Below are 26,947 nucleotides of genomic sequence, written 5' to 3'. Positions count from 1 at the left end.
CAGAAGGAGTCAGCACAGAGACTACAAACCCATTTTCATCAATGGAGCTCCAGTGGAGAGGGTGCAGTCCTTCAAATATCTTGGTGTCCACATCTCCTCAGACCTGACATGGGCTGCCCACATTCAGGTCCAGACCAAGAAGGCTAGGCAGCGCCTGTATCACCTCCGACAACTAAGGAAGTTCAGGGTCTCTCCAAAGATCCTCAGGATCTTCTATACAGGCGCTGTGGAGAGCATCCTCACACAGAACATGACAGCGTGGTTCGGGAACAGCTGTGTGAAGGACCAAAAAGCTCTCCAGAGAGTGATCCGTACAGCAGAACGCTGCTGCAGGATTGCTCTCCCCCCACTTCAGGACACCTACACCAGGAGATGCCGGACTAGAGCAACGCAGATACTGAAGGACCCGTCCCATCCTGGCAACAAACTGTTCCAACTTCTACAATCTGGTAGAAGGTTCCGCATCATCCGGGCAAGGACAGAGAGACTCAAGAAGAGCTTTTATCCTCAAGCCATCCGGGCCCTAAACCAACCCCCCCCCCCACACACACACACACACACGCCATCTCACATCATCTATAATTGACTGAGACTCTCCTCCAGACACTCAATTCACCTGCTGCTGCTTCTACTGCACGTTCACCCAATGTATATACTATATATATATTTATAATGTTATCCCTCTACCCCCCCCCATGTTTTTGCACATGTCGAGGAGCGTGTCAGGATACATTTCACGGTGTGTTATACTTGTATAACTATATGTGACAAATAAAGAACCTTGAACCTTGAACCTTGAATATGCATCAGAGTATATTTAGTGACGCCCCCTCATTGCGTCATCACATACATCAGCTTCAAAACCACAAATGTTCTATTTGACAACTTAAGGCACAATTAAAAGTACACTGGCTTCCATCTTTTCCCCGGTGATTTCACGTAAGCCAGCTCAGCTCTCACATCGTGCATCTACTGCTTCATCAGTCAACTTTCACCTACACCCTAACAGCGTGTGTGTGTATGTGTGTGTATGTCTCTGCACCTTAGTTGACCTCAACTTAGGCAACCAGGCTAAGGCCATCCTGTGTGTAATGATCTTGACTTATAAGTAAAATGTATAAAACAAATGTTTCAATCTAATACAACTACTTAAAGCTTAATCAGAGATATTAATGCATAATAAAACACCCTGCTCTTGGCTTGCACTCAGACTCTGCTTTCAGTTTCACTTTTGCAAAGCCTGCAACTTCAAAAGCCTATAACTTCCTGTCTCATTTTGGAGTTACTCTACGTGGGGCCTTTTCTTTCACCATGCAGTCTGCATACAAACATTTAAGATTATAAATTCAAAAGCATTTCGGGTTATAGATTCAACTCAACAGTTTAAAGTGGTTCTTACTGGACCTGTAATAAAGACTAATATGATACCAATATATTTGAACATTTGAATGCAATATCAATACCTCTTGTATCAATACTTCTTGTATACATATGCTTGCTATATGATTATGATGCAACAGTAATGTCAGTAATAACAGTAATAACAAAATAATAAAAATAGAATTAATAAAAATAAAATAATACATGGAAATAATAAAAATGACAAAAAATAATATTTCGTTCCCAACAATTCCTCTCTTGACCTCTGGATGTTATCCAGAGGTCACCAAAACAAATAAAAACATGACCGAAACTAATAATTCACAGAGTAGATCCTAGTCTAAGACTAGATTCACCTTAACTGTAATGAATAAAAAGAACCTTCTCCCTACTATGCTCTTCCCCTCACTTATGTCCATCAATTGTTCTCTTTATTCAAACTCGGTTCAACCTAATATTACTTAAAACATGAACTTAATTACGTATTTGGTTTTTGACTTTCATTTATATATATTATCCAAAGTTAGTCATCATTTTAAAACTCTTAAAGCGCTGCTTTCACGTCTCTGCATGTGCTTCCTGTTGCTCCCCTATTCTCCCTTATCTGATCATCCACATCCTGTACACAAAACTGTCGCTGCTGCAAGTGCCTCTACTCTGATCTAAAGTCACCTATCACAAGAAAAATCATCATAACCACTTATTCTACACCAGGATCAAAGAAAAAACAACCATTTTAATTAAATCATCATACATTAAAATCATATAATCGATTACTCCTGAATAACTTTCATCATAGCTAAAAGCTCCCTAGGAACAACTTCTGTGTGTTGACCAGTGTTGGTCAAGTTACTTGAAAAAAGTAATCAGTTACTAATTACTGATTACTTCCCCCAAAAAGTAATCCCGTTACTTTACTGATTACTTATTTTCAAAAGTAATCAATTACTTAGTTACTTAGTTACTTAGTTACTTTTTAAAAACACGATTTACAACCTGAATAGGTGATAAAGCGATAGATCTTTCAGCCCAATTCTACTTTTTCTGCATAATCCATCATACAAAATGTAATCAAATGGAAAAGTCTCTTTTTAAAACTTGTTTTATTAGTTTTAATCTTTTAACTTTATGCATCAAGCAAAAATTAAATTATATGCAACATTCTCTGACTGGAAGAAATTTGTTTAACATTTAAACCTATTTTCTGCACATTCCAGCACATAAAATAAAATATTTTTTTGTGTTTACACTCACTCTTTCAAATAGATACAAGTAAAACACAGTAGAAAATAAATAAAATCAAAGACTAGCGGTCCTGTTGCTCTATTTTCACCTGTAAAGCAGGAGTGGGGTAGGCGGAGGTTTACCCTGGTGCAGGTGTGCTGCAGCGGTCAGTGGAAGAATCCGCGAGTTTCTCTGTGAATTTCACATTACGTCGTAGTACACTCGCTGCTTGCTTGGAAGTTTAGGGGTTTTTTCGCTGTAAAAAGAAGTTTTCTTCCCACGCACAACGGACGCTAATGTTTTTGTCACTTTTTATGGAATCAAACTCAAAATAAGGTCAGTACTTCCACGCTTTAAACGCTGCATGCTACACTCTGTCCCGCACTCGATATATTATGATCTGCACACAGCTGTTGTCACGAACGTCGCACTCGCTTACGTCACTGTCATGAGACGTTCTCGCAAAAAATCACGGTTTTAGTAACGCAGTAACGCAGCGTTCCTACGTGAAAGTAACGGTAATCTAATTACCGTTTTTGCAATAGTAATCCCTTACATTACTCGTTACTTGAAAAAAGTAATCAGATTACAGTAACGCGTTACAAGTAACGCGTTACTGCCCATCTCTGGTGTTGACACTAACTTCATTTTAAAACTCACAGTTCCTGTGTTATAACCTGTTTTAATATATCATTTTATTTAATTTTTCTGCTCTTAATGGAATGGTACATTCTAATTGTATTTTATCAGTCTTAAGCAAAAATATATAAGCTTTCTCCCTTTGCTTCTGTTTTAAACAAAAACCTGGTCACTTCAACCAGCATTTGTTATTCTATAACTGCATTTTATATAATAAGACTAATTTAGAGCTGCATGTGTTATCTCAATATTTTACATGTCACACAGTTTAGTTACAAGCAAACCCATATTCAGTTCCTCTTGTCTGTCACTTGTTACAGGGCCAGCTCAAATTCAGTTAAAAGCTAAATGAATTTCAGGCCCTTGGCCTCAAATCAATACTGTCATAGGTGTTGATGAACTCTATATGTCTGTAAGCGTGTGCGGCCTTCCATGCTCTGTCATCTTGCACAATAAATTGCTTGGACATAACGCCAACCAAAGCTTTTGACCTTCAGTTATTGACTTGAGCAACATTTCTTTAATAAGCACAAAATGCAATGTGTATGAAATCATTCCTGTGTATGTAATCTTCAATACTATTCATTTGGGTCAGTGACACTTTTAACATCCTCATAAAAAGCTCTCCTCTATCCTAGAAATAAATCTGTTCAATATCTGTTTCTAAAGCCTACATTATAACAACTTATTCTAAAAGTCAAAAAGAAACCAAACATTTTCTACTCCTAAAATCTTCACTATTTTTCCCCAAAGCATATCCTTTATTCCCACAGTTTCCCTTTAAGTTTTATATACAGCAGCGTATGAACACCAGCATTTTATCTTCTAAACAGAATTCAGTTCATTTTAATCCTTTCTTTAAAAAATAACATTTTCTGCCTCAGCGCTGCCATATCTAAGTTATCAAAAAACCCCAATCGTTATAAAATCATACTAAAACCCATTTCAAATTAAACAAATTAAACCTTAAATCCCTCTCTTTTTTGACACATCTCATGTGGCAAAAACTCAAAATGCTCCACCCAAGCTTAAGAAATTAAAGGGAAAAAAGGTTAGTCATATCATCTCTTCAAAACACTTCAGCCATCCTCCTCTCAGGTATTTTGCTCCGGCCCTGAAAACCTGTGTTTAAGGAATAAAATCAATTTAATCATCATGTCAAATCTTCTCAAAATCGTTGCTCCATGCAAAGTCTGGATCCTTGGAACTTCCTGGAAACAAAACCTGTACTTTACATTTCATACTCAACTTCCCCTTTATGATCCAATCTGTGTCATAACACAAAATAAACTTAAGACAAAACACTTCCCAATCATGTAATTCTTCAGAGAGGAATTGTATCAAAAATGTTACCCTTTTAGCATTTAGCATTTTATAATGTAATAATATGGTCTAACCCAAATCAATAAAACAGAAATTCACTCAAAGGAAACATCAGCGTCCCTAGAATTAAGTCTTCCACTCCTCCTGTTTGTCAACATTTTATTTATTTCCCCCCTTGGTCCAATCACTCACATTCACTCACATGCATTCACACATGATATATTTGCTGATACTGCAGCCTTCTGCGCACGTCATCAGATGCTCCACATCAGCAAAATGAGCTCAATCATTTGTTTTATTTCGTTTTCCTTTTTAGGAAAATAGTTCTCTATACTTTTGACTGGATTGAATCGCTGCAATCCTTGTAGACAGAGACTCGCCGCCAATCAGGTCTCCTCCTCAGCCAATTATAATCTGTAAAGCCCACCTGATTTTCGTACTCGGTAATTTTGTCAGCGCCGTCAGTTCACTCTCTTCCAGGCCTGCTTAGAACAAAAATGAAAAAAGAGAGCTGATTATTAGCTCATCAAAGTACAAAACAAAATCACCTGACAGGTTTTTCCTGAGTGCACTACTACAAAAATTTTGGGCCCTCTCAGACATATCCATGTTTAATCAAACTCCCTCTCTCGAAATAGAAACAACAGCCTCAAAAATCTGAAACAATCTCAAAGTTCACCCGTTCACTGCACTGAAAACCTCGTCAAAAGCTGCACCATTTGCACAATGTCACCCTTCCTCACTCTGCCATGTTTTCATTCAGCATAAGATATAAACCGATTTCAACAACGTATCATCACTAAATTATAAATTTCCTGTCCAAATCTGCACCTCTGAACAGACCTGACCACCGTAATCAAATATCCTGATACTTTACCATTATATATTTCGCCTATATTCCCCAGTCACCGCTCTGTCTCTTCAACTGAAAGCCTCAGACACACGCACACAGGAAGTGTCTTCGTCACCAGTCACTCCAGCTAATTTGCATACTGATTCATCTCAACAAGTAAACTTGACAAGAGAAATACATGTTTAAACCTTAACACATTATTGAATTATTTTCATTTTCTTTCTATACTAATCACTTTTATCAATCAGTGCAAAAGCACTCCTAACTCACTCTTATAAAACTACTTTAATTACTTTTCTTCTGTTAATTTTCCATAACTCACTCCCCTGTCATCTAACTTCTTTGAGTCAACTTCAACCTCAAACTTTAAGTGTATTTTATTAACCATTCACACCATTCTATCACTCATACAAGTAGCAAGCTGATCTTCATTGCGTATGCTTGTTTTCTTAGCCAGGTTTAATCAATGTCTATGCATTAAGCTTCATGAGCTTGTCTTTGTAAGGTTAATGCGTTCTCTGTTTGTGTGTGTTATTTTTGCATCTATGGCTTCGCAGTCTCTCAAACACCTTCCCAATTCTCCAGTTAACCAGTCAGTTTTCTCTTTCCCCGAATTACTAACCCAAATTTTAATTTCCCACCTTGAATAAAAGCACTCCTGGTCTTCAGCCAGGTGTTAGGGCTTGCTTTTCGGGTTCATGGACACAACATGCTGTGAACAATTCAACCAGAAACTTGCCTTAACATATCCATTGATGTTAACCTCTAACTTTTGTTAGGGTTCATTGTTGAGAGAGGAATCCATAAATAACCACAGATCCGGTCCGGTGTGCAATTAGACGGCATTTTAATGAATACACATGTGTGAGTTCAACAACCCAATCAGTATTGAACTGCTTTACCATATTCAAACAACGGTTTTATAGGGTTAAGATAGTACAGCCCCCTTTTCTGTTGCTAGGCAGATTTAAACAAAGCATACGTCACTCCAAAACCACAATGACTCTTAACATAGTCTAAAACAGAACATCTTCTTCGGGTCAACGCCAGGTGCTTCCTCTCAGCTGTCTTCGCTGTCGCTTATCTTCTGGGACATCTGGTCCACGTTCTGCACAAAATGTCACTTATGCAGGCACAACTTTGCAGTCATAAACTCTTACCTACTAAATGAGTCTGTGTGTGTGTGCACGTGCGGGGGCGCATGCATGCTGTGTACTGCGTACGTGTCGTGACCTCTCACTATTTGTGTCTGTATGTGTATGTCACGTCTGTCTGTGCGTGCAGAGTTTGCATCTGCTTTCTGAACCTTAGTTGACCTCAACTTAGGCAACCAGGCTAAGACCATCCTGTGTGTAATGATCTTAACTTCTATGTAAAATGTATAAAACAAATATTTCAATCTACTACAACTACTTAAAACTTAATCAAAGCTTAATCAGACATATAAATGTATAAAAGATGATAATAGCATCATCCAAACTCTGGTTTTGGTTTCACTTCCTGCAAAAGCATGTAACTTCAAAAACATATAACTTCCTGTCTTCTTTTAACACAGAGTTACTCTTTCACCCTGCAGTCTGCATAAACATTTAAGATTATAAATTCAAAAGCATTTCGGGTTATAGATTCGACTCAACAGTTTAAAGTGGTTCTTTCTGGACCTGTAATAAAGACTAATATAATACCAATATATTTGAACATCTGAATGCATCTAAATGCAACATCACTATTAATAATGAAATGTTAATGATGATTATAAAAAATAGCAGCAAATAATAGCAGTAAAATATTTCTATTCTCAATACTTTCTTCCGACTGCTGCCGTGGAGAATTGGTCCGGGTCTGCTTTGCTCCTGAAAATAACAAAACTAAGACATTTTCATTATTATCCCGAGTGCTTAAACAACTCATTACCTCTCTCTCTGATCAGAAATACCTACTTATGTCATGTATGTAAGCATGTTTTCCCTTGCATCATGTGGTCATGTAACTGCAGTGCAAGCTGTTTTCTTCGTTGCATACCTTCATTGTGTTCTTCATTGCATTTTTATGTATTCATGTTAATGTACACTAAGTGTAAGCTGTTTCTTCATTCCATTTTACATTATAATCAGGTTTAATTCACGCATCCTTTCTCTGAGTTCTGGATTCCAACTATCTCACTTCTGCTTCTCTCCAAAAATAATTTCACATGTAACAATTTGTGTATGTGTGTTTTCTATTCATTAAGGTAATGACAGTTATTTTCTTTCATTATATTTACCTTTTCTATTGTTTACCTCTTTGTTGTGATGTGGTGGACATCCCTAAACCATCATGAGTTCAGGCTTCAATTTCAATCCAATCATCTCCTCTATTCTCGCAGTCAAACTTGTCCTGCTTCACCTGACACCGGTCCTTTCTCCCTTTTTTTCACAGTGTCCTTGTGTGGCCTTCAAAGCTCCAACAAACACAGTCTGCTTCTTCTCTGTTTTGATCTTTCAATATTCTTCTTTTACGTTAAGTTCCAGCCTGGCAAAATATCCCATTCAGTGCCTTCAGCTCAGTGCCCCCCAGTCATGTGACACTGTTCTTGACCAGCCTCCAGTTCCCCCTGCATGTTTTATCACGGGGTTTCCTCCATTCTGCTTCTGGAGTCGTCAGTCAGTCTTATTTTCATTTGCTCTGTTTGTCACGGTTCTGGGTCCGTCGGACCCAGTATTTTGAGTTTATTATGTTTTGGTTTATTTTTGAATGATGGATTGTTTTCTTATCCTCTTGTTGTGCTGATTATGATGACGATGATGATGATGATTATGAATCTATGTTTGGGTTATTATTGTTTAGGGATTAGTTTGCAGGTTTTGTGTTCTCATGTTTATTGCATGTTTGGTTCAAGTTCCATATGTCATTTTCTGTCTCTCTGTGTCGAGTCTGCGTCTTAATGTGATGGTTTCTTATTCCTGTTTTATTGTGAAGGTCTGCGTCTCATGTGAGTGTGTTCAGTTTTACCCCTGTCTCGTCTTGTTGATTATTCCCAGCTGTGTTCCCCACCTGTGTGTAATCTCCCTGTGTTTCTCTGTGGCCGTTTATCAATGCCCAAGTACGCGAGTACGTACTCGCGTTCTCGGTGAGTACGTACCCGCCGAGAACGCACGGGAGTACGTACCTGCCGAGAACGCGAGCACGGACTCGTCGGCCGTCTCTCAATTCTCAAGTACGTGAGCACGGACTCGTGATTTGTACCAGCGTACGTGATGATGTCACAGGTCCGGAGTTTTTACTGCCGTCCCCTCCTAATTTAACTGTGAGTAACATGTTATGAAGCTTAACTTTAATCACAGCCAAACCGGTTTACTCAGGAACAAATAAAACACTGAAATAAACCAAACATTAACATTTAGAAGTGATCTAAGTGACTTATATATCATTTTTATCCTCAGTAGTGAAACCTCTATTAATAAAAATAGTGTACATGTACATACGTGTACATACCTTAATAAAAACAAGCAGGTGAGATGTTAGACCACTTTTATTTTTATTTTAGTGGACACTCAATACTATAGACAGCTGCTGGGGTTTCTTTAACCTGAGTAGTGAGAAGACCGCAAGCGGGCTGATGACGTATCACGAGTACACGAGAACGCAAGTACGCACAAGTACGCATATTGATAAACGCCCTGTGTGTATTTAAGTCGTGTCCTCTGTATTGTAGTTGCTGGTCCGTCTGTGTATTCACCATGTCTCATTCGTGTGTTCTCCCTGCCATCATGTACCGTTGTCTACCCTGCTTCATGTTTGAGTTCCGGTTCGTATTCTGTAGCTTAGTTGTTTCCAGTATAGTTTAGTGTGATCTCTGTTTGCCGTTTTTCCTCTTGTGCTTTGCGTTCAATAAATCGCCTTCACACCTTCACGACTGCCTGCGCTTGGATCCTCTTTTTCCTTTTTTCACACGGCTCTCCTCACTCGCCGTGACACTGTTTTCTTCTCCATTCATCTTTGCTGTCTTCTCTTCCAAGATTACTCCAAGCATGGCAAATATGAAACTCAGTGTCCAGTGCTCTCCACAGTTCTTTATCCCAGTGTTCAACTGCCCAGCCTGCTATTCACAGTACATGTTGCATTACTCGCTTTTCTTACATGCTGCTGCTTTGGTCGTCAATCTTCGTCAGTGTTAATGGTTCAGTTCCACTGGCCTTTGCCTCCTGTTGATTCTTCAAGTCCCGATGTTCTGTCGGTCTTTATCATGAAATTAACTGTCCTTTAAGCTTCTTCTCAGGGTCCGAACAGAGTGACAGGTGAAGCCATCAACTTTTTTAGCCAAAAACTGGCTTGTTTTCCCAATTGTTTTGATCTGTGCTTTTTCCACTGTACTCAGGGTTTCAGGTTGAGACAAGTCCACCTGTATCAACACACTAAAGCATACAGTTAATATCCTTTTCACTTCCTTTTTTTTTTTTTTTTTAAAGCCTCCATTTGCTTCGTATACCTAGAGTTTTAACTCGTACGTCTCTCTGTGCTCTTTCTTTACACACACAGTTCCCTTTTATGGGCATGCGTTTCCTGTTCACTATTTCCTGTTTTTCTAGACTCTGTCTTTCTTTGTATTTATAGTCTAAAAACCCTCCTTAATTCTACTAAATCTTGATCTAAAAACAATACACCTTCATTTCACTCACACACATTTAAATAGAGCTCTTTCAAACATCAGGACAATTAACACTTCTTCACACACATCACCATTCTTTAGGTCAGTTTTGTAGCATCAGTCACACAATAATTTCTTAAGTGGGTGTACCTAGTGTATATACTTATGTGTTTTAAACTGAGAGAAAAAGAAACTCAACCTCTCATAACATCACTCATGCGTTTCTTGAATTAAAAGCACTTTCAAACTTTAAAACATCCTACTTTACATCACAAAAGAAATATATTTCACCCCATTATTTCATACACACTTTTAAATGTTCTAACCTCTTTCAGACGCCATGAATCGTCTCACACACCCTGCCTTCTCTCTCAAACTTCCCCCTTTTCACTCACTCAGACAAATCACGCAGAGTCACTCAAATCAAATACTGACAGCATTCACACAGTTAAAATCACTCAAAATACACTTTCATATGAGTATTTTGGACATGGCTTCCATAATCAGAAAGAGCAAGTCAAAAAGAAAAGAAAAAAACTGAAACCTCTCATCATCCTCACGGCTTCTCACCACACACATAACTGAAAAATAAAACACACCACCATTTATTCCTCAAGAGAGGTTACTACAGGAAAATATATAGTGGTCTTAGGTACTGTACAATACACTCAAGATATATATATCAACACTCAGTCAATTACTACACATTCACCGTAATGAATTCAAACTCTAATTATGCAATTCTAATGAGCAAAACCAGCATCTCAGTCACAGGCATTTAAGAACATCTACAAACAATAGTTATCAAGCTAGATAACACGAAACCGAAAGCAACAATCATCTCATGCGCTCCGCAGCAGCTGCCTCATTTACATACACACACACCATCAGTGCACATCCGGTAGTACACTGATGACACAGAGACTTCTCTCACAAAAAGATCTCTCATTTTATATTACAAAGACGTCTTTTAATTACAACTGCACAGATTTTAGGCCTCTTAAAACACCTACCGAATTTCGACACATTTAATAATAACCGCCCAGCGGAAAACTCCCTGAGTTTTTTGCGACCAATTTACCGTTTATCGGTCCCGGACCGCGGCCTCATCTCTAATGCCCTAACACAATTTATAAGCATGAACCAACCCAAACTCTGCCTGAAGCTCTATTTTTGGGCATTTCACATCCCAGGCTTCCCCGAAGTTTTAAGTTAAAGTTACACGCCCGAAACCCGGTTTCTACTGACCAAAAAAGCGCAACCTACTGTCCAGGACAGTAAAAATAAAATAAAATGTATTTTTAGTGACACAGGACACAAACACAGAAGCAAGATGTATATTTAAATTATTTATAATAAATATGAATAAATCATTGCAATTTCTTTAACCATAAAGAATAACTAAATCCTTCAGGACAATGTTACATCAATGCACTGAACTCACTATGTTATCCACCTAACAGCCTCCACATGTTCTCACTGTAATTTCCCCTCATGAATGAATTTATGCTGCACTAATCTGAATGTTTGCAGGGAAATCAAACGCATTTCACACGCAGTACTCGAGCTGACTTACCTTTGTTTGAATGACGACTTGTACTCGCTGACTTAAGGTACGAAAATATGTGAGGCTATGTCAGTAGCGGTTGGTCTTCAGGGTTTCTACTCCACGGCCGTGGTTCATACGGGTCCACATTTCCAATGCACTCTATTTTTTTTAAGTACCGCTGCTTCGCCTCTGGACGCAATCGGTCTCTATACCGTCCGTTTTCTTTGGAGCTGCTTTTAAGCATGATTCTTGTCGACGTCGTTCCAACACAGTGTCTCTTTTGATTTGTAGACCCCGAAAATGGTGCTGCGCTCCCCGGCGTGACGTCAACTCCAAAGCCCTATAAAGTACTGTTAATTTTTTATCATGATTTTATTGTTTCAATAGTAATCAAGGGTGCAAAAGTGATGGAAAATCAACATCAGAGTTCAGTGATTCAATATCAGACTCTAACATTGTTTCAACATTAACAGTTTTGAAAATGTGACGTTAAAACAATGTCAGGATTCAACATTGATTCAATATCAAATTCTGACGTTGTTTCAACATTAACAGAGGGTGCAAAAGTGACGTTACATCAATATCAGATTTCAATGTTGATTCAATAGAATCACCCAATATTGATTTAACATTGTTTCAATGGATATTTACTATCTGGGTCCCATCCTGCAGGCTTGGGTGGTGTAAATAAGCTACATATAGCAGCAGGGGAGGCATCAGGTGTAACGCCTCCACTATCTCAGGTCAAACGTTATTTAGAACGAGATGACACTTACACTCTCCATAAACCAGTTAGGATACACTTTCCCAGAAATAGAGTATTGGTGAATTGGATCGACAAACAGTTTCAAGCCAATCTGGCTGATATGTCGGACTATTCGGCAGATAATGATAATCTGAGATACCTGCTAACATGTATAGATGTATTCTCAAAATACGCATGGGTAAGATGTCTCACAACCAAGACAGCTTCAACGGTAGCTTCAAGGGTAGAATGTGGAAGTACTTAACATCTGCCAACTCCTGGAGATATGTAGATGTTATCCCCGATCTCACACAAGCATATATCACAGGTCTATCCAAATGGCCCCACTAGAGGTAAATAAGGATAATGAGAAGTTGGTCTTTAACACGCTGTACAAGAAGAAGCCTCAGAAAAAAAAAAAGTGTTTTAAATTTAATGTTGGTGACACTGTACAAATATGAAAACTGAGAGGTGGGTTTTGAAAAGGATATGAGCAGACCTACACTGATGAGATCTTTACCGTCAAGGAACGCATTAGGAAAACAGCCAGCAGTGTACAGACTAGCAGACCTCGCAGGAGAGGTATTGAAAGGGACATTTTATGAGCCTGAGATACAACGTATGGTTATTGATAAAAAAAAAAAAAAAAAAAAAAAAACATTTAAAATTGAAAACATATTGGCTAGAAAAAAAAGTGGGCCGGAAAAAGGTGGGACTAGTGAAATGGCTAGGATGGCCCGCCTGCTTTAATTAATGGATTCCAGAAAAAGACATCATGGAAGCGTGATTAACACAGATGACACAGCTCTGCATACTTTCATTCCACACTGAGCAGGGACTGAGTAAGGAAGCATGAATAAAAAGAACACCAACGCCGGCTTTTATGTGAGCCTCTTCTCGAATGCTTCGGCACATGTTTATCCAGGCAATAAGATATCTGATTTCAGAACAAAGCTAGCAAAGCCTGACGTCACTTTTGCACCCTCTGTTAATGTTGAAACAACGTCAGGTTTTGATATTGAATCACTGTTGAACTCTGATGTTGATTTTCCATCACTTTTGTGCCCTTGGTTACTATTGAAACAACAATAAAGTCATGATTAAAAATCAGTACTTAACATGTATTTGTATCAATACTAAAAATGACAGACATCTCTGTATCATAACAAAGTAATTTATTATATTAAAAAAAGCTTCTTTGTTACATGTACTACAGGTCACTTTTTTTTTTTTTAGTTTACTCGGGGATCGGCCTGGATATTGGGCATCCTGCACCACCCATGTGATCTGGAGCGTAGCGGAGACATTTCTGCACGGCTTGGGTGAAGGCAAACTCAGAAACAGTGTTTACCCCCAGCTGCTGAGTCAGGCCATCTAGGACACAAACAAACACAAAAAGAAGAAAAAAAGGCCAAATTAGAGCTTAAATATGAATAACCTCTTGTCATTTGTGTTCAGCAGGGAGAAAGTATCTAAACTACTAGGCTGATTAATATGAAAGTCACAAGGCAGAAATCAGCAAACTGCTGCCTCACTTTGATTCTTAAAGAGCCATTTGCTGAAAAGCTCAAAGCCTAATTTTCTAGAGATAAAATGAATAAACCAAACTATTTGCAGTGAAATACATTTCTATTCCTATTTGTTGGATCTTCCAACGATAGCCTGTTGTTGTATATTCAAGCAGAACATACAGGAGAAGGCCATTTTTAAGCAGTTTAACCGAATTTGACACTTTCTAAAGTTCTGGGTTACAAAAGTCCCATAACCTTTAAGAACTTACCATTGCTTTATTTGCCTCCGGGCATTGCAGTTCATCTCATCTATGTTGTTAAATGGCTAATCCAGAGGCAATACCCCAGCACCAACAGTTTCAGTGCTGCAGGATTTACGGAAAGCTCTGAACTCCTCACGGAGGGCCCTGACTTATCTGATCAGCTCTGTCACCGTGGTTATAAGTTTTTGGAAGGCTGCATCTTTTGAAAAGAACAATAACACAAAGAATACTGGCTTGTGATAAACTGGATAAGCATTGCTCCAGATCAACACTAGTAAAACCAAGGAGCTGGTGGTAGACTTCCACAGGCACATACATGCCCCAGTGCAACCACTGAACATCCAAGGTATGGGCATTGAGGCTGTGGACAGCTACAGGTACCTTGGTGTTCATCTGAACAATAAACTGGACTGGACTCATAATTCAGACGCCCTCTACAGGAAAGGGCAGAGCAGGCTGTACCTGCTACGGAGACTCAGGTCGTTTGGAGTGGAGGGCCCACTCCTGAAGACCTTCTATGACTCTGTGGTGGCCTCAGCCATCTTTTATGGCGTGGTCTGCTGGGGCAGCAACATCTCTGCTGGGGACAGGAAGAGACTGAACAGGCTGATCAGAAGGGCCAGCTCTGTTCTAGGATGCCCTCTGGACCCAGTGGAGGTGGTGAGTGACAGAAGAATGGTGGCTATAAGCTGTCATCACTGTTGGACACCTCTTCCACCCCACGCAGGAGACTGACAGCACTGAGCAGCTCCTTCAGTGGCAGAATGCGGCACCCACGGTGTGGGATGGAGAGATTTCGCAGGTCTTTTCTCCCTACTGCTGTCAGACTCCACAGCAAAGACTTCAACTGATCAAACACACACATCCACACATGTGCAATAGCAATAACACTAAGTGCAATACTCTTTTCTGGCATCGTTGTATTATACTCAAGTGTATATAGAATTTGTATTCTATTTTATTTGATTGTATATAGTATGCCCACGTGACTTTCCATAAAGTCACGTGGGCATGTCACGTGATCATTAAGTCTCAGGCGACTCTTTCACGTGTTTATAAATGGAAGCCGGTGCGGTCAAATCTTCAAATGTAACACACGCATTGTACACATTCGTAGAGGCAACTTTACGTTTCTGGATCACACATTTGTAAATCGTTTGAGGGAATTAACTCTGCATACAGCAGCCATAGAGTGAGAGTCAGGGTACACGGTGGGCAAGTCGACCGCAGGGCTAACAAAAGCACCCTCGTAGCTTTACAACGGAAAGACATGAATGTATGACATGAAAATGTTTGCTTTGTTCAGAGTTGGTATTGTCTGTGAAATTTATACTTTTCTCCTTCTGTTTAAGTTAGCTTTAGTAATATCATACATACGTCGCCCTTCAAATAATGAATAACTAAATTCTTACATTCTTACCTGATACAGCCGAGAGTGCCGTGCAGAAACTGTCGTTTCCCGCTCGACCATAAATCTATGGTTTTTCAACGTGATTGTTGTCACCTTGTCAACTATAAACAGATCAACAATCAACAATAACAGAACAACAGTGAATCAATGTTATTTCAATGTCAGGTTTCATAAGTGTTTTAATGTTGTTTCAACATTGATTTTGCATTGACATTTCAATCCTGACGATACTGATGGATCAGATGAAAAATCAACATCAGTTCAATGTCTCCTTGCTATCTGGGTATCAGCACCAGTACACAATATGGTGCAGGTCTGGGAGCTTTGTTCTGCAGCTTGTTTAGGTTTGCTGCACCGTTGTTTAAAAAAGGATAGTCAAACCCCACCTGAAAACAGCCTCAGCAGGCATAGTGTCTGATGTCCAGTATTCAAATATCACTAGAGCCGCATCTACTAAACAGGATGGCAAAGGTTTGTACGTGTATACACCCGAGCCTTCTAAGACCCCACCCACAGTGCGCATGTGTGAAACCCCGCTATCTAAAAGCGTAAAACAACAAAACCTGTGAGGAGACCTGTCAGACGGAGACAGTCAGGTGGAGTGAAAAGACCCAGTACCAGTTGTGCAAAAACTACAGCGTTTGACATATTCTAAATGGCTCTTTTACACAATCAATTGGGAGAATGCCTGAAAGCAGAACTCGACCTATTTACTGTACCTTACATGCAGAGTAGCATTGAGAAAAGCATGTTTATTGAAATCCGTCCAGTTTCTGCAATCACCGATGGAGGGCCAATCAAGTTTTACATCTCATCATCCGGAAAAGATTACCTGGATCTAAATGATTCTTGTATCTACATGCACGTAAGAATCACAAACGCCAATGGCACAAACATAGTGAGCGACGCGGACGTAGGATTTGTTGATTATCCCAGCTATACACTATTTTCTCAAGTCGACATAACGCTGGGTGATAGACTCATAAGCCAATCATCCAACACGTATGCATACAGAGGTATAATAGAATGTCTTATTAATTATAATAAGGACACTTTAGACACACAGTTCAGCACGGGTTTATTCTGTAAAGACATAGCAACGCACATGAATGACACATCTATAGAAGGACAGAACCAGGGTCTGGTGACCAGAGGTGGTTATACAGCGAATAGCAGTTTAGTTGAATTGATTGCAGTCTGTTTCTTCTCTGTTGATCTTTTCAGTATTTTCCTTTTAGGTTATGTCCTACCCTGGCAAAATATCACATTCAGTGCCTTCAATCAGTCATGTCACACTGTTCTTACCAGCCTGCAGTTCACCGTGCATGTTGCATCACGTGCTTTCTTTCATGCTGCTTCTGGAGTCGTCAGTGTTCAGTTGCACTGTCTTTTGCCTGCTGTTAATTCTTCAAGTCCACGATGTTCTGTCGGTCTTCATCAGGAGATTAACTGTCCTTTGAGCTTCTTCTCAGGGTCGGGACAAAGTGAGAGGTCAAGCTGTAAAATTTTAGCCAAAACCTGGCCTGTTTTCCTCCCAATTCTCTTAATCTATCCTTTTGCCGCTGTACTCAAGGTTCCATGTTGAGAGAAGTCCACCTGTATTGACACACTAAAACATTCAATTAATATCATTTTCATTTATTTTCTGAAAAACCTCCATTTGCTTCATCTGCCTAGAGTTGAATTCATCTGTCTATTTCTCTGGGTGCTCCCTTGACACAGTCAGTTCCTTTTATGGGCATGTAAAGTTCCTCTCACACACACCACTTCCTCTCACACACACTGCAACGCAGTATTTTTCTGTTTCTCTTTACTGTTTCTATGGATTAATCAAACTCTTGTTTTTTATATTTACAGTCTATAAACCCTCTTTAGTTCATATTAAGTCTTGATCTAAAAACTGTCATGGTCCCTGTGCCTCCCCGGCCAGCCCAGTGTGGCCACAAGTGTTTGTTGTTTCTCTCTCTCTCTCTCTCCCTCCTACCTGTCTGCCGGGGCGGAGCTCTGACTGGGCTCCCGCCCTTGGCCCACGCACCTGCAGCTGATCTCGAGTGATTTGCAGTGGCTCTCTGGCTCTTCTTAAGGCTGGGGCTCTGAGCTATTCGTCGCTGGAATATTGAGTAACCTCGTTAGTAAGCTCCAGAGTGTTAGTTTCTTGTTGCCTTTTGGCGTTGTTACTTCGTGTGATTAATCGCTTGTTTCCTGTGGACAGGAATCCCTTTCCCTTGGTGCCCTGGGTGTGCTTAGTTGCTGGTGTGCGGTGTTTCTGGATTCCCTCGTGTGTGAAGAGCCCCTTTCCCAGATTCCCCTGTGCCCTGGATCCCCCTTGCCCTCTCACCTGTATATAGTCGCACCTGGTGTCGTGTATCAATAAAAGGAACTGTATTTTAGCTGCCTCGTCTGCACTTGAGTCCGTCCACCAGCGTGACAAAAACAATACACCCTTATTTCACGCACACACTTTTAAATATACTACGCTCTTTGGTTTTTGCAAGCACTCACATCACAATCTTCAGCATCTTCTTTCAGACATCATCTCAATTAACAATTTTCCGCACACACAACACCATTCTTTCCGTCCATTTTTGTAGCATTATCCACGCAATACTTTCATCAGCATGTTATACTCCTCCCTGAACTTCCTTAAAAAAATAAAATGAATAAATTGTCTCACACACACACACACCATGCCCTCTTTCTCTCACTGACACTCCCCAAACATACTCTATAACCCCAGGTCTAACTACCATTACCCCCAGAGGGACAATCTGCCCCCAGACCCATGAGATGTTGCCCTTTGCCCTGGGGGGGAGACAAGCAGACCGCACCCGGTCCTGCAGCAGGAGAGGCCCAGCATCCGAGACGTGATGGCGAACAGAGAACAGGGGACATAAATCACATGTGAACAAACAGAAATGTGTTAAACATATAAATATGCATCAAAGACACTAAAGTGTCTTATAATCCCTGTTAACACATGCCTGCTGACACATGATACACAGTAATATGTGTTTGAATACAACCTGAAACCTGTTAATTTTCTGATTTAACAGCAGATTTCTCCACACGCAGGACAGAGAAATTCCTGCATCTGTCACACAAAAAGTGGAAAACATATTTGTTTTACATTTTAATCATAATAACAAAAAGAACTGCTGGTAGATCCACTTTTTACAACAAATAATCCATCATTAAAAATGTCACTCAATTCCAATACAATACATTCAACATTCATATAAAAAATCCAACCCTGGAGGGATCAAACACCACAGTTGGACACAAACTTGCTAATCTGACATCAGAAAGTTATTCTGAAGTTGTAAATCTAATTAAAAACTCCCAAAAACTACTATCAGAAAACCCTTAAAAGGTTCAATAACAAAAGAAAAATCCTTTAAGTATAAAATCAACAGAGGTTCCTAATAAATAGACTGATAAACGGGGAAAAGCTCAACAGTTTCTGTGTCTTGAGTGAAATTTCAGTGAATATGAATCATCTCCAGGAGGTAAAAAGGGTTGGAGCTCAGCAGCAGTCAGAAGAGGAAGATGAGGTGATGAAGAAGAGTGTTCAGTGGGAAAAGGCCAGTGACTTCATGTAAATGCTGCTTCTGCTGTAAGACACAGACCTATAAATGCATAAATGCAACATGATTTTCATTTCTATCCATAATCTTGAACACGCTTCCTATCATGTCTGTGTTTGTCCACCAGGTGTGACCCTCGGCTTATTTTCTCCAAATCAGAGCCATCACCCTTGTGGAGTGTGGAGATGCTCTGCCTGCCAGACACAGCTCAGGGATATGAAACATGTTTATCTTCTCCAATTAACAGGCCTGTATGATTAAGATTTTATATTTAAATGTATAAATGATCGAGTGTGACCAAACGTTTCATGAGCAAAAATGACAAATGATCTAGATATAAAAAATAATAACATAATATCAAAAACCGCAAGGATTCAGTTTTTTGTTGCATTTTAAAAGTTCAAACCTCAAAGACATTAAGTTTACAATCCTATATGATTAAGAAAATCAACAATATTCACATTTCATGAACTGTAACCAGCTTTAAATGTGACTAAAATAATTATGAAACAATCAATTCTCTAATCATTGACTAACTGATGAATCACTGCAGCTCCAATATATTGTTGCATTTGACAACCCACTACAGCAACTACAGAATAAAACCACTAACCAGACTGATGAGATTTCAAACATGCTGAATATGAAGAGTAGTATCATTTAAACTCACATGATTATCAGCCATAAGAACAAATTCAGATTTATATTGATGTAAGGTATATAAATGTAAGTACAGTTTGAATCAGTGCAATATTATTTTCACACATCAATGGACCACTGAACTTCTCAGCTTCTAAAATGTAAAGCCTCATTTAGAAACTACACAAGTACATATAATGGTCAGGGATCAACATGAACCTGTCTTCTCTATTTGACTTTAATCAACTCTGCAGTGTCTCCATTATACAAAAGCAAAAGTCCAGCATAGAGCGGCTGAGTGAATGTGGTCTGGACTCTGTGGAGGAGAGTCATGGTTTCAGAGACGCTGTAGAAAGACAGAATACCTGCTCTGTGATCCAGGTACACTCCTACTCTGGAGGACGGAGGACCTGAGAGGTCAGTTTGAACATTGCTTTGCAGAAATATATAACTGTTTGTGTCACAATATAATGCCCAAGATTTGTCATTGTTTCCAAAAAAACATCCATTTACATTCCCTGCTTTGCTGACATTCTTGTATGCGATTGCTACACCAACTTCTCCCTCTCTCCACTCCACCTCCCAGTAACAACGTCCAGTCAAACTCTCTCTACTCAGGACTTGATAACACCAATCAGCAAATCTGTCTGGATGATCAGAATAAGACTGTTGTTGGTTCATTTTTGTGACTTTTCTGTTTCCATCAAATAATAACAGGTATTTATTTGCTGTGTTTGGATCCAGTGTGATTTCATGTGAATATTTTAAGAATCCAGCTCTGGTCTTTGGCTCTGGTGGTGACAGTAAAACATCCACTTCAGTGACTGTCAGTGAGATGTTTGTCCATTCCTCTCTCAGAATGTCCTGTAGTTTATCTCTGGTCTCTGACACAGCTGCTGTCACATCCTCAAAGTAGCTCAGAGGACGAATATTGATGCTGGATGAGTGTGTAGACTCACTGAGTGCTGACAGTGAGGGGTAGTTGTGTAGAAACTGGTTGTGATCCTCTGTGTGTGAGAGCTGCTCCAGCTCGCCGTCTTTCCTCTTCAGCTCAGCGATCTCCTGCTCCAGCTTCTCCTGAAGCTCTTTGACTCGACTCACTTCAGTTTCCTGCTGGGATCTGACCTGCTGCTTCACATCAGAGCTTCTTTTCTGGATGAGACGGATCAGCTCAGTGAACATCTTCTCACTGTCCTCCACTGCTTTATCAGCAGAGCCATTGATGGCCTCCACCTCCTGTTGAAGCAGCTTCACATCTTTCTCTCGCTCCTGGATTCTCTGCTGGATGTTTAGTCGTCTCACCTCGAGCTCCTTCTGCTTCTCAGTCCTTTCTGCTGCAGCTGGGACTGTTTCATGGCCTTTATGTTCATCCATTGTGCAGAGATAACAGATACTCTGCTGATCAGTACGACAGAAAATCTTCATCACCTCATCATGACGAGAGCAGATGTTCTCCTGGAGCTTCTTGGAGGGGGCCACCAGCTTGTGTTTCTTTAATGGAGCTGCATCATAGTGAGGTTGGAGGTGTTTCTCACAGTAAGAGGCCAGACAGACTAAACAGGACTTGATGGCTTTCAGCTTCCTCCCAGTGCAGAAATCACAGGCCACATCTTCAGGTCCAGCATAGCAGTGATCAGCTGGAGCAGCTTGGAGTCCAGTCTTCTTCAGCTGCTCCACTAAAGCTGCTAACATGATGTTTTTCTCCAGGACAGGCCTCGGTATGAAAGTCTTCCTGCACTGAGGGCAGCTGTGGATTCCCTTCCTGTCCTCTTCATCAAAGTGTGCTTTAATACAGTTCATGCAGTAGCTGTGTCCACAGGTTGTAGTCACCGGATCCTCCAGTAGATCCAAACAGATGGAACAAGAGAAGGTTTCTCGGTCCAGCTGAACTCCTTTCTGTGCCATTTCTCCTCTCAGTGTCAGTGACTGTGTGAGTTTCTGTTTCTGTTCCTTATCACGGAAGCTAGTCTGAGCTCTGATCTCAACAACATGTGTTTTCTGCAGTGAATGGAGCCTGTCAGTCACTACATGTTGATTACACCCATCTTCAATGTGCAGATCTGAAGGGGAGGGAACGAGGAAACACGTGGACAGAGAGGAGGTGCTGTGTTTAAGAGCAGGAAGAAGAGGGAGGGTTATCAGGCTGTGCTTCACTCCAGGAAGAGGAGCAGTTTGAGAGCGATACTGTGTGTTTAACCCTTTTTTATTTACTGCTCACATCAACTTTTAGGCTTGTTAACCCTTTCTTCTATATAAATAAACTTCAGTTAAGAAATGTCAGAGTTCTCTCTGAAGTTAACAAACAATCCTTCAGTTTCAGTTTTAACAAAATCCAACAGGACATGATATGTTGATGACAAAACTGTTCCACTGTTTTCAAATGATGCGACAGTGATTGTGCACATAAATACTGGGGTGTTTGTGACGTTATTATAGTAATAGTAACACATTTCAATATTATGTTTAGACACCAAAGGAATACCCTTCTCCTTTTAGCAGGTTACATAAAAACTAGTTCCTCTGTGTCACAGGTAAAACTGTTCATAACTCACACCAACACTCAAAACACGGTGACATCACTTGTTCTCAAAAAAGCAAACCTTGATATGATCATAGAGGTTTTCTCGACGATCAGGTGGAGACAACGCAAAGCAAACGTAGCCTGTATTTTACATGATGGGTACAAAGTTGTTGTTGAGGGGTTGCTGCTGCTTCTGCTGCTGATAGTGCTGGAGGGCAGAGCTGTGGTAATCTGAGACTGTAGACATTAGGGCTAGGGTTAGTCCACAGGAAAAATGGTAGCTATAATTTGCAAAAACAAAAATGTTTAAACATTGAAAAAAAAATGCAAAACTCTTAACACAGTTGATTTGTTGCACAGTTTGACACATTTGGCGAGTTATTACTCAGAATCTAACAAACAGCAGGACCTAAAACTAGCAGCTCAGTAATTGTGGGTTTGCCTGTTTTCAGTCAATTAAACTGTACGTTAACAGTTGTGTTATTACTGTTACATATGTGACCTGGCGTCCACATATGTGGACATCACATTTTGGGTTGTCTGGACCAAAATGCTAAATTTTGCTCTACAAGGGCCTGATATCCACTTACGAGGAAATTATACTGCCATGGATCTGTTGAAATTTAAAATGAACGTCCTCATATGTGGATCTCATTTTTGTTAGAAAGAAAAATCAGGTAAAAAAAAAAGTAAAAATCAGGTAATTCTTTGTTTTTACATTCATCAGGTCCCAGTCAGCCCAGATAGCAAAGAGAAATTAAAAATGCATGCCGTGAAAGAGTTCGGGTCTTAGGAGCATCGGCGGAGCGGGGGGGTAGCTTACTGGGCTTAAGCCCGGGTCATTTTTTCAGAAGCCCGGGGTCTTTTGGAGTGTAATTTGTCAGATGCCTGACTGACAACTGTATAAAATAAAAACTACACACAGTATTCGAAGCACATAGCGCACAGTCAGTTTCTATGCAAAACAAGAGGAATTTCAATACACAGCAGTATATTCACAGCTGAAACCAGATATTTACATACACTTTAGGGAAAAAAGATAAAAACATTTATTTTTACTGTTGAACATCAATTTAGAGTAAACTTGTTTTGTTTTGGATAAATAAATATTGAAATATCTTTTGAATTAGTTAAATGTCAGAATAAAGAGAGACAGAGCTGTCTATCACTTTCATCAAATTTAGGAGTACATATAGACTAAGTTTAATGTTAATTAATAAGAAAACTCCAGGCGATTCCATTCTGAGCTTAAGAAGCTTCTGATAGGTTCGTAGAGTCCATGTGAGTAAATTGGTGGCACACCTGTGGATGCATATAAGGCAAAACACAGAGCCTGTTTCTTTGACATGGGAAAATCAAGAGATATCAACCAAAACACCAGGAAAAGAATTGTGGAGCTCCATAAGTGTGGCTCAATGTTGAATACAATTTGGGTTCCAAATGATTATGAATACATAAAATTTCTCTCTTTACTCTTACATTTAACAAATATGTTTTTTATATTTATCAGTTAAAAAAAATAAACGCTCAGTCTGATTTGATGTTTTACAATTAAAAAAGTGTTTGTGTTTTTATCTGAAGAGTATATACAGTGGCTTGCAAAAGTATTCGGCCCCCTTGAACTTTTCCACATTTTGTCACATTACAGCCACAAACATGAATCAATTTTATTGGAATTCCACGTGAAAGACCAACACAAAGTGGTGTACACGTGAGAAGTGGAACGAAAATCATGCTGCAATTCCAGCTGCCAGTCTTTTAGGGTATGTCTCTACCAGCTCTGCACATCTAGAGACTGAAATCCTTGCCCATTCTTCTTTGCAAAACAGCTCCAGCTCAGTCAGATTAGATGGACAGCGTTTGTGAACAGCAGTTTTCAGTTCTTGCCACAGATTCTCGATTGGATTTAGATCTGGACTTTGACTGGGCCATTCTAACACATGGATATGTTTTGTTTTAAACCATTCCATTGTTGCCCTGGCTTTATGTTTAGGGTCGTTGTCCTGCTGGAAGGTGAACCTCCGCCCCAGTCTCAAGTCTTTTGCAGACTCCAAGAGGTTTCCTTCCAAGATTGCCCTGTATTTGGCTCCATCCATCTTCCCATCAACTCTGACCAGCTTCCCTGTCCCTGCTGAAGAGAAGCACCCCCAGAGCATGATGCTGCCACCACCATATTTGACAGTGGGGATGGTGTGTTCAGAGTGATGTGCAGTGTTAGTTTTCCGCCACACATAGCGTTTTGCATTTTGGCCAAAAAGTTCCATTTTGGTCTCATCTGACCAGAGCACCTTCTTCCACATGTTTGCTGTGTCCCCCACATGGCTTGTGGCAAACTGCAAACGGGACTTCTTATGGTTTTCTGTTTACAATGGCTTTCTTCTTGACACCCTTCCATAAAGGCGAACTTTGTGCAGTGCACGACTAATAGTTGTCCTATGGACAGATTTGCCCACCTGAGCTGTAGATCTCTGCAGCTCGTCCAGAGTCACCATGGGCCTCTTGGCTGCATTTCTGATCAGCGCTCTCCTTGTTCGGCCTGTGAGTTTAGGTGGACGGCCTTGTCTTGGTAGGTTTACAGTTGTGCCATACTCCTTCCATTTCTGAATGACCGCTTAAACAGTGCTCCATGGGATGTTCAAGGCTTGGGAAATCTTTTTGTAACCTAAACCTGCTTTAAATTTCTCAATAACTTTATCCCTGACCTGTCTGGTGTGTTCTTTGGACTTCATGGTGTTGTTGCTCCCAATATTCTCTTAGACAACCTCTGCGGCCGTCACAGAGCAGCTGTATTTGTACTGACATTAGATTACACACAGGTGCACTATATTTAGTCATTAGCACTCATCAGGCAATGTCTATGGGCAAGCACTCATCAGGCAATGTCTATGGGCAACTGACTGCACTCAGACCAAAGGGGGCTGAATAATTACGCACACCCCACTTTTCAGTTATTTATTTGTAAAAAATGTTTGGAATCATGTATGATTTTCGTTCCACTTCTCACGTGTACACCACTTTGTATTGGTCTTTCACGTGGAATTTCAATAAAACTGATTCATGTTTGTGGCTGTAATGTGACAAAATGTGGGAAAGTTCGAATACTTTTGCAAGCCACTGTAAATATCTGGTTTCAACGGTATATTTGATGATGTTGGTGTTTGGCTTGATTGTCAGCACAAAGAGGGAGAGGGAGAACAGAGATGGAACAAGAGCCAGGTGAGACAGACATGTTAGTCAAATGGTTGTTTGCCAAAGCTCATTAGAACATGTATCTAGTACCTAGTGTAACTTTTTAGGTTTGTTATTTTTCAAATTCTATATTTATTAAGTTTTGGAGGCTTGTTTAAAAATTTAAATTTAAAATTAATTTCAGTATTTATTCAAAATGTTTTGTATAAATCCCGTGTTTTAAATGCACTTTAGAACAGCATCCATTAACAACACATAAGAGCAGGTGGAGTGAGGCATGGCAGAGCTCCCCATGCCTCCCCACTTACAGGGAAAAAGCTTATGAACACAAGTGCACATACACACACACACACACACACACAGGTGTACAAAGAACTACTCACACAAGCACTTTATTTTGCCCCACTGCTGCCTCTAAACATATCATGCATTATTAGTACTGTATACTGCTCAGTAACATTCAATATTTATTATTTACTGTTACTTTAGCTTATTTTAGTTGTTGCTGTGGTTTCCCTCTTGCCTGGCTATACACTGGGGTAAGAGGGGGCAATGCCCCCTTAAACAAACGTCCTGCCCCCGCTGGTGGGATTGGGACCGACATCTGCTCCACCCGCAAAGCGACGGTGGAGCAGTGTGGTTCTCGTCTTCTCCAACCCCAGCCGCCGACAGATCTCCCCGAAGACCTTTGATTCGAAGTTACACCCCTGGTCACTGTGGAGCTCACCCAGGACCCCAAAACGGGTGAACATCACCAGTTTCTCTGCCGTCGTGGTTGCACTCTGGTCCGGCACCACGTAGGCCTCTGGCCACTTTGTGAAATAGTCCATGGCCACCAACACATACCGGTTCCCTGACTCGGTGATGGGGAAAGGTCCTAGGATGTCCACTCCCACTCGCTCCATCGGGGCCCCCACCAGGTACTGCTGCAGGAGGGCAGTGGAGCGTTGAGTTGGGCCCTTCTGTGCCGTGTAGGTGTCACAGCAGTGCACATGAAGTTCCACATCCCGTCGACAACCAGGCCAGTAGAACCGTCCCCTGAGATGGTGGAGAGTTTTGGCATTCCCATAGTGGCCAGCCCCCACCGAGCCATGGACAAGCTCAAGCACCTGCGACCGCAGAGACCAAGGCACCAACAGCTGCAGGAGATCTCTGTCCTGACCGGAGGCCCGCCATCTCCGGTATAGGGGGCCGTCGTGGGTCTCCAGATTGTTGTACTGGGAGTAGTAGGCCTTCACTTTGGGCCCCTGCCATGACATCCCCATCCAGTCTGAGCGTTGTGCCACCTCCAGCCATGCCCCCACCTGAACCAATGATGCGTCAGCCTCCTGCTCCTGCTTCAGCTGCTGCGTGGTCAGTGGGAGCCATCCCCCTCCGCTGGCTGTGGCCTGAGCAGTAGCCACGCCCAGTGCCTCCTGGGCCTGCTCCTCCTGCCGCCAGCAGTAGCAGCACTCGACAGCCATGCAGGGCCGTCTAGAGAGGGCATCAG

The 26,947-nt window shown here is 40.7% G+C and overlaps 2 protein-coding genes across 2 annotated transcripts in view; both read right to left on the bottom strand.

Moving 5' to 3' along the window:
* LOC100695786 (zinc finger protein 239) overlaps positions 1–26,947 on the bottom strand; it is a 630,955-nt gene that overhangs the window by 144,014 nt on the left and 459,994 nt on the right. The gene's annotated exons all lie outside the window — the stretch shown is intronic.
* Positions 19,769–22,377, bottom strand: LOC109203668 (tripartite motif-containing protein 16-like). The gene is made up of 2 exons (XM_025901238.1): positions 22,349–22,377; positions 19,769–21,852 (listed from the first exon to the last, which is right to left on the bottom strand). The coding sequence occupies exons 1-2, from the start codon at positions 22,360–22,362 to the stop codon at positions 19,977–19,979; spliced, it is 1,890 nt and encodes a 629-aa protein (XP_025757023.1). The 5' UTR covers positions 22,363–22,377; the 3' UTR covers positions 19,769–19,976.

The sequence above is a fragment of the Oreochromis niloticus genome, linkage group LG3, assembly GCF_001858045.2.
Source record: "Oreochromis niloticus isolate F11D_XX linkage group LG3, O_niloticus_UMD_NMBU, whole genome shotgun sequence".
In the NCBI taxonomy this organism is placed as follows: domain Eukaryota; kingdom Metazoa; phylum Chordata; class Actinopteri; order Cichliformes; family Cichlidae; genus Oreochromis; species Oreochromis niloticus.
The sequence above is the reverse complement of the archived record's forward strand: the minus strand, read 5'-3'. Positions and strand labels throughout refer to the sequence as shown.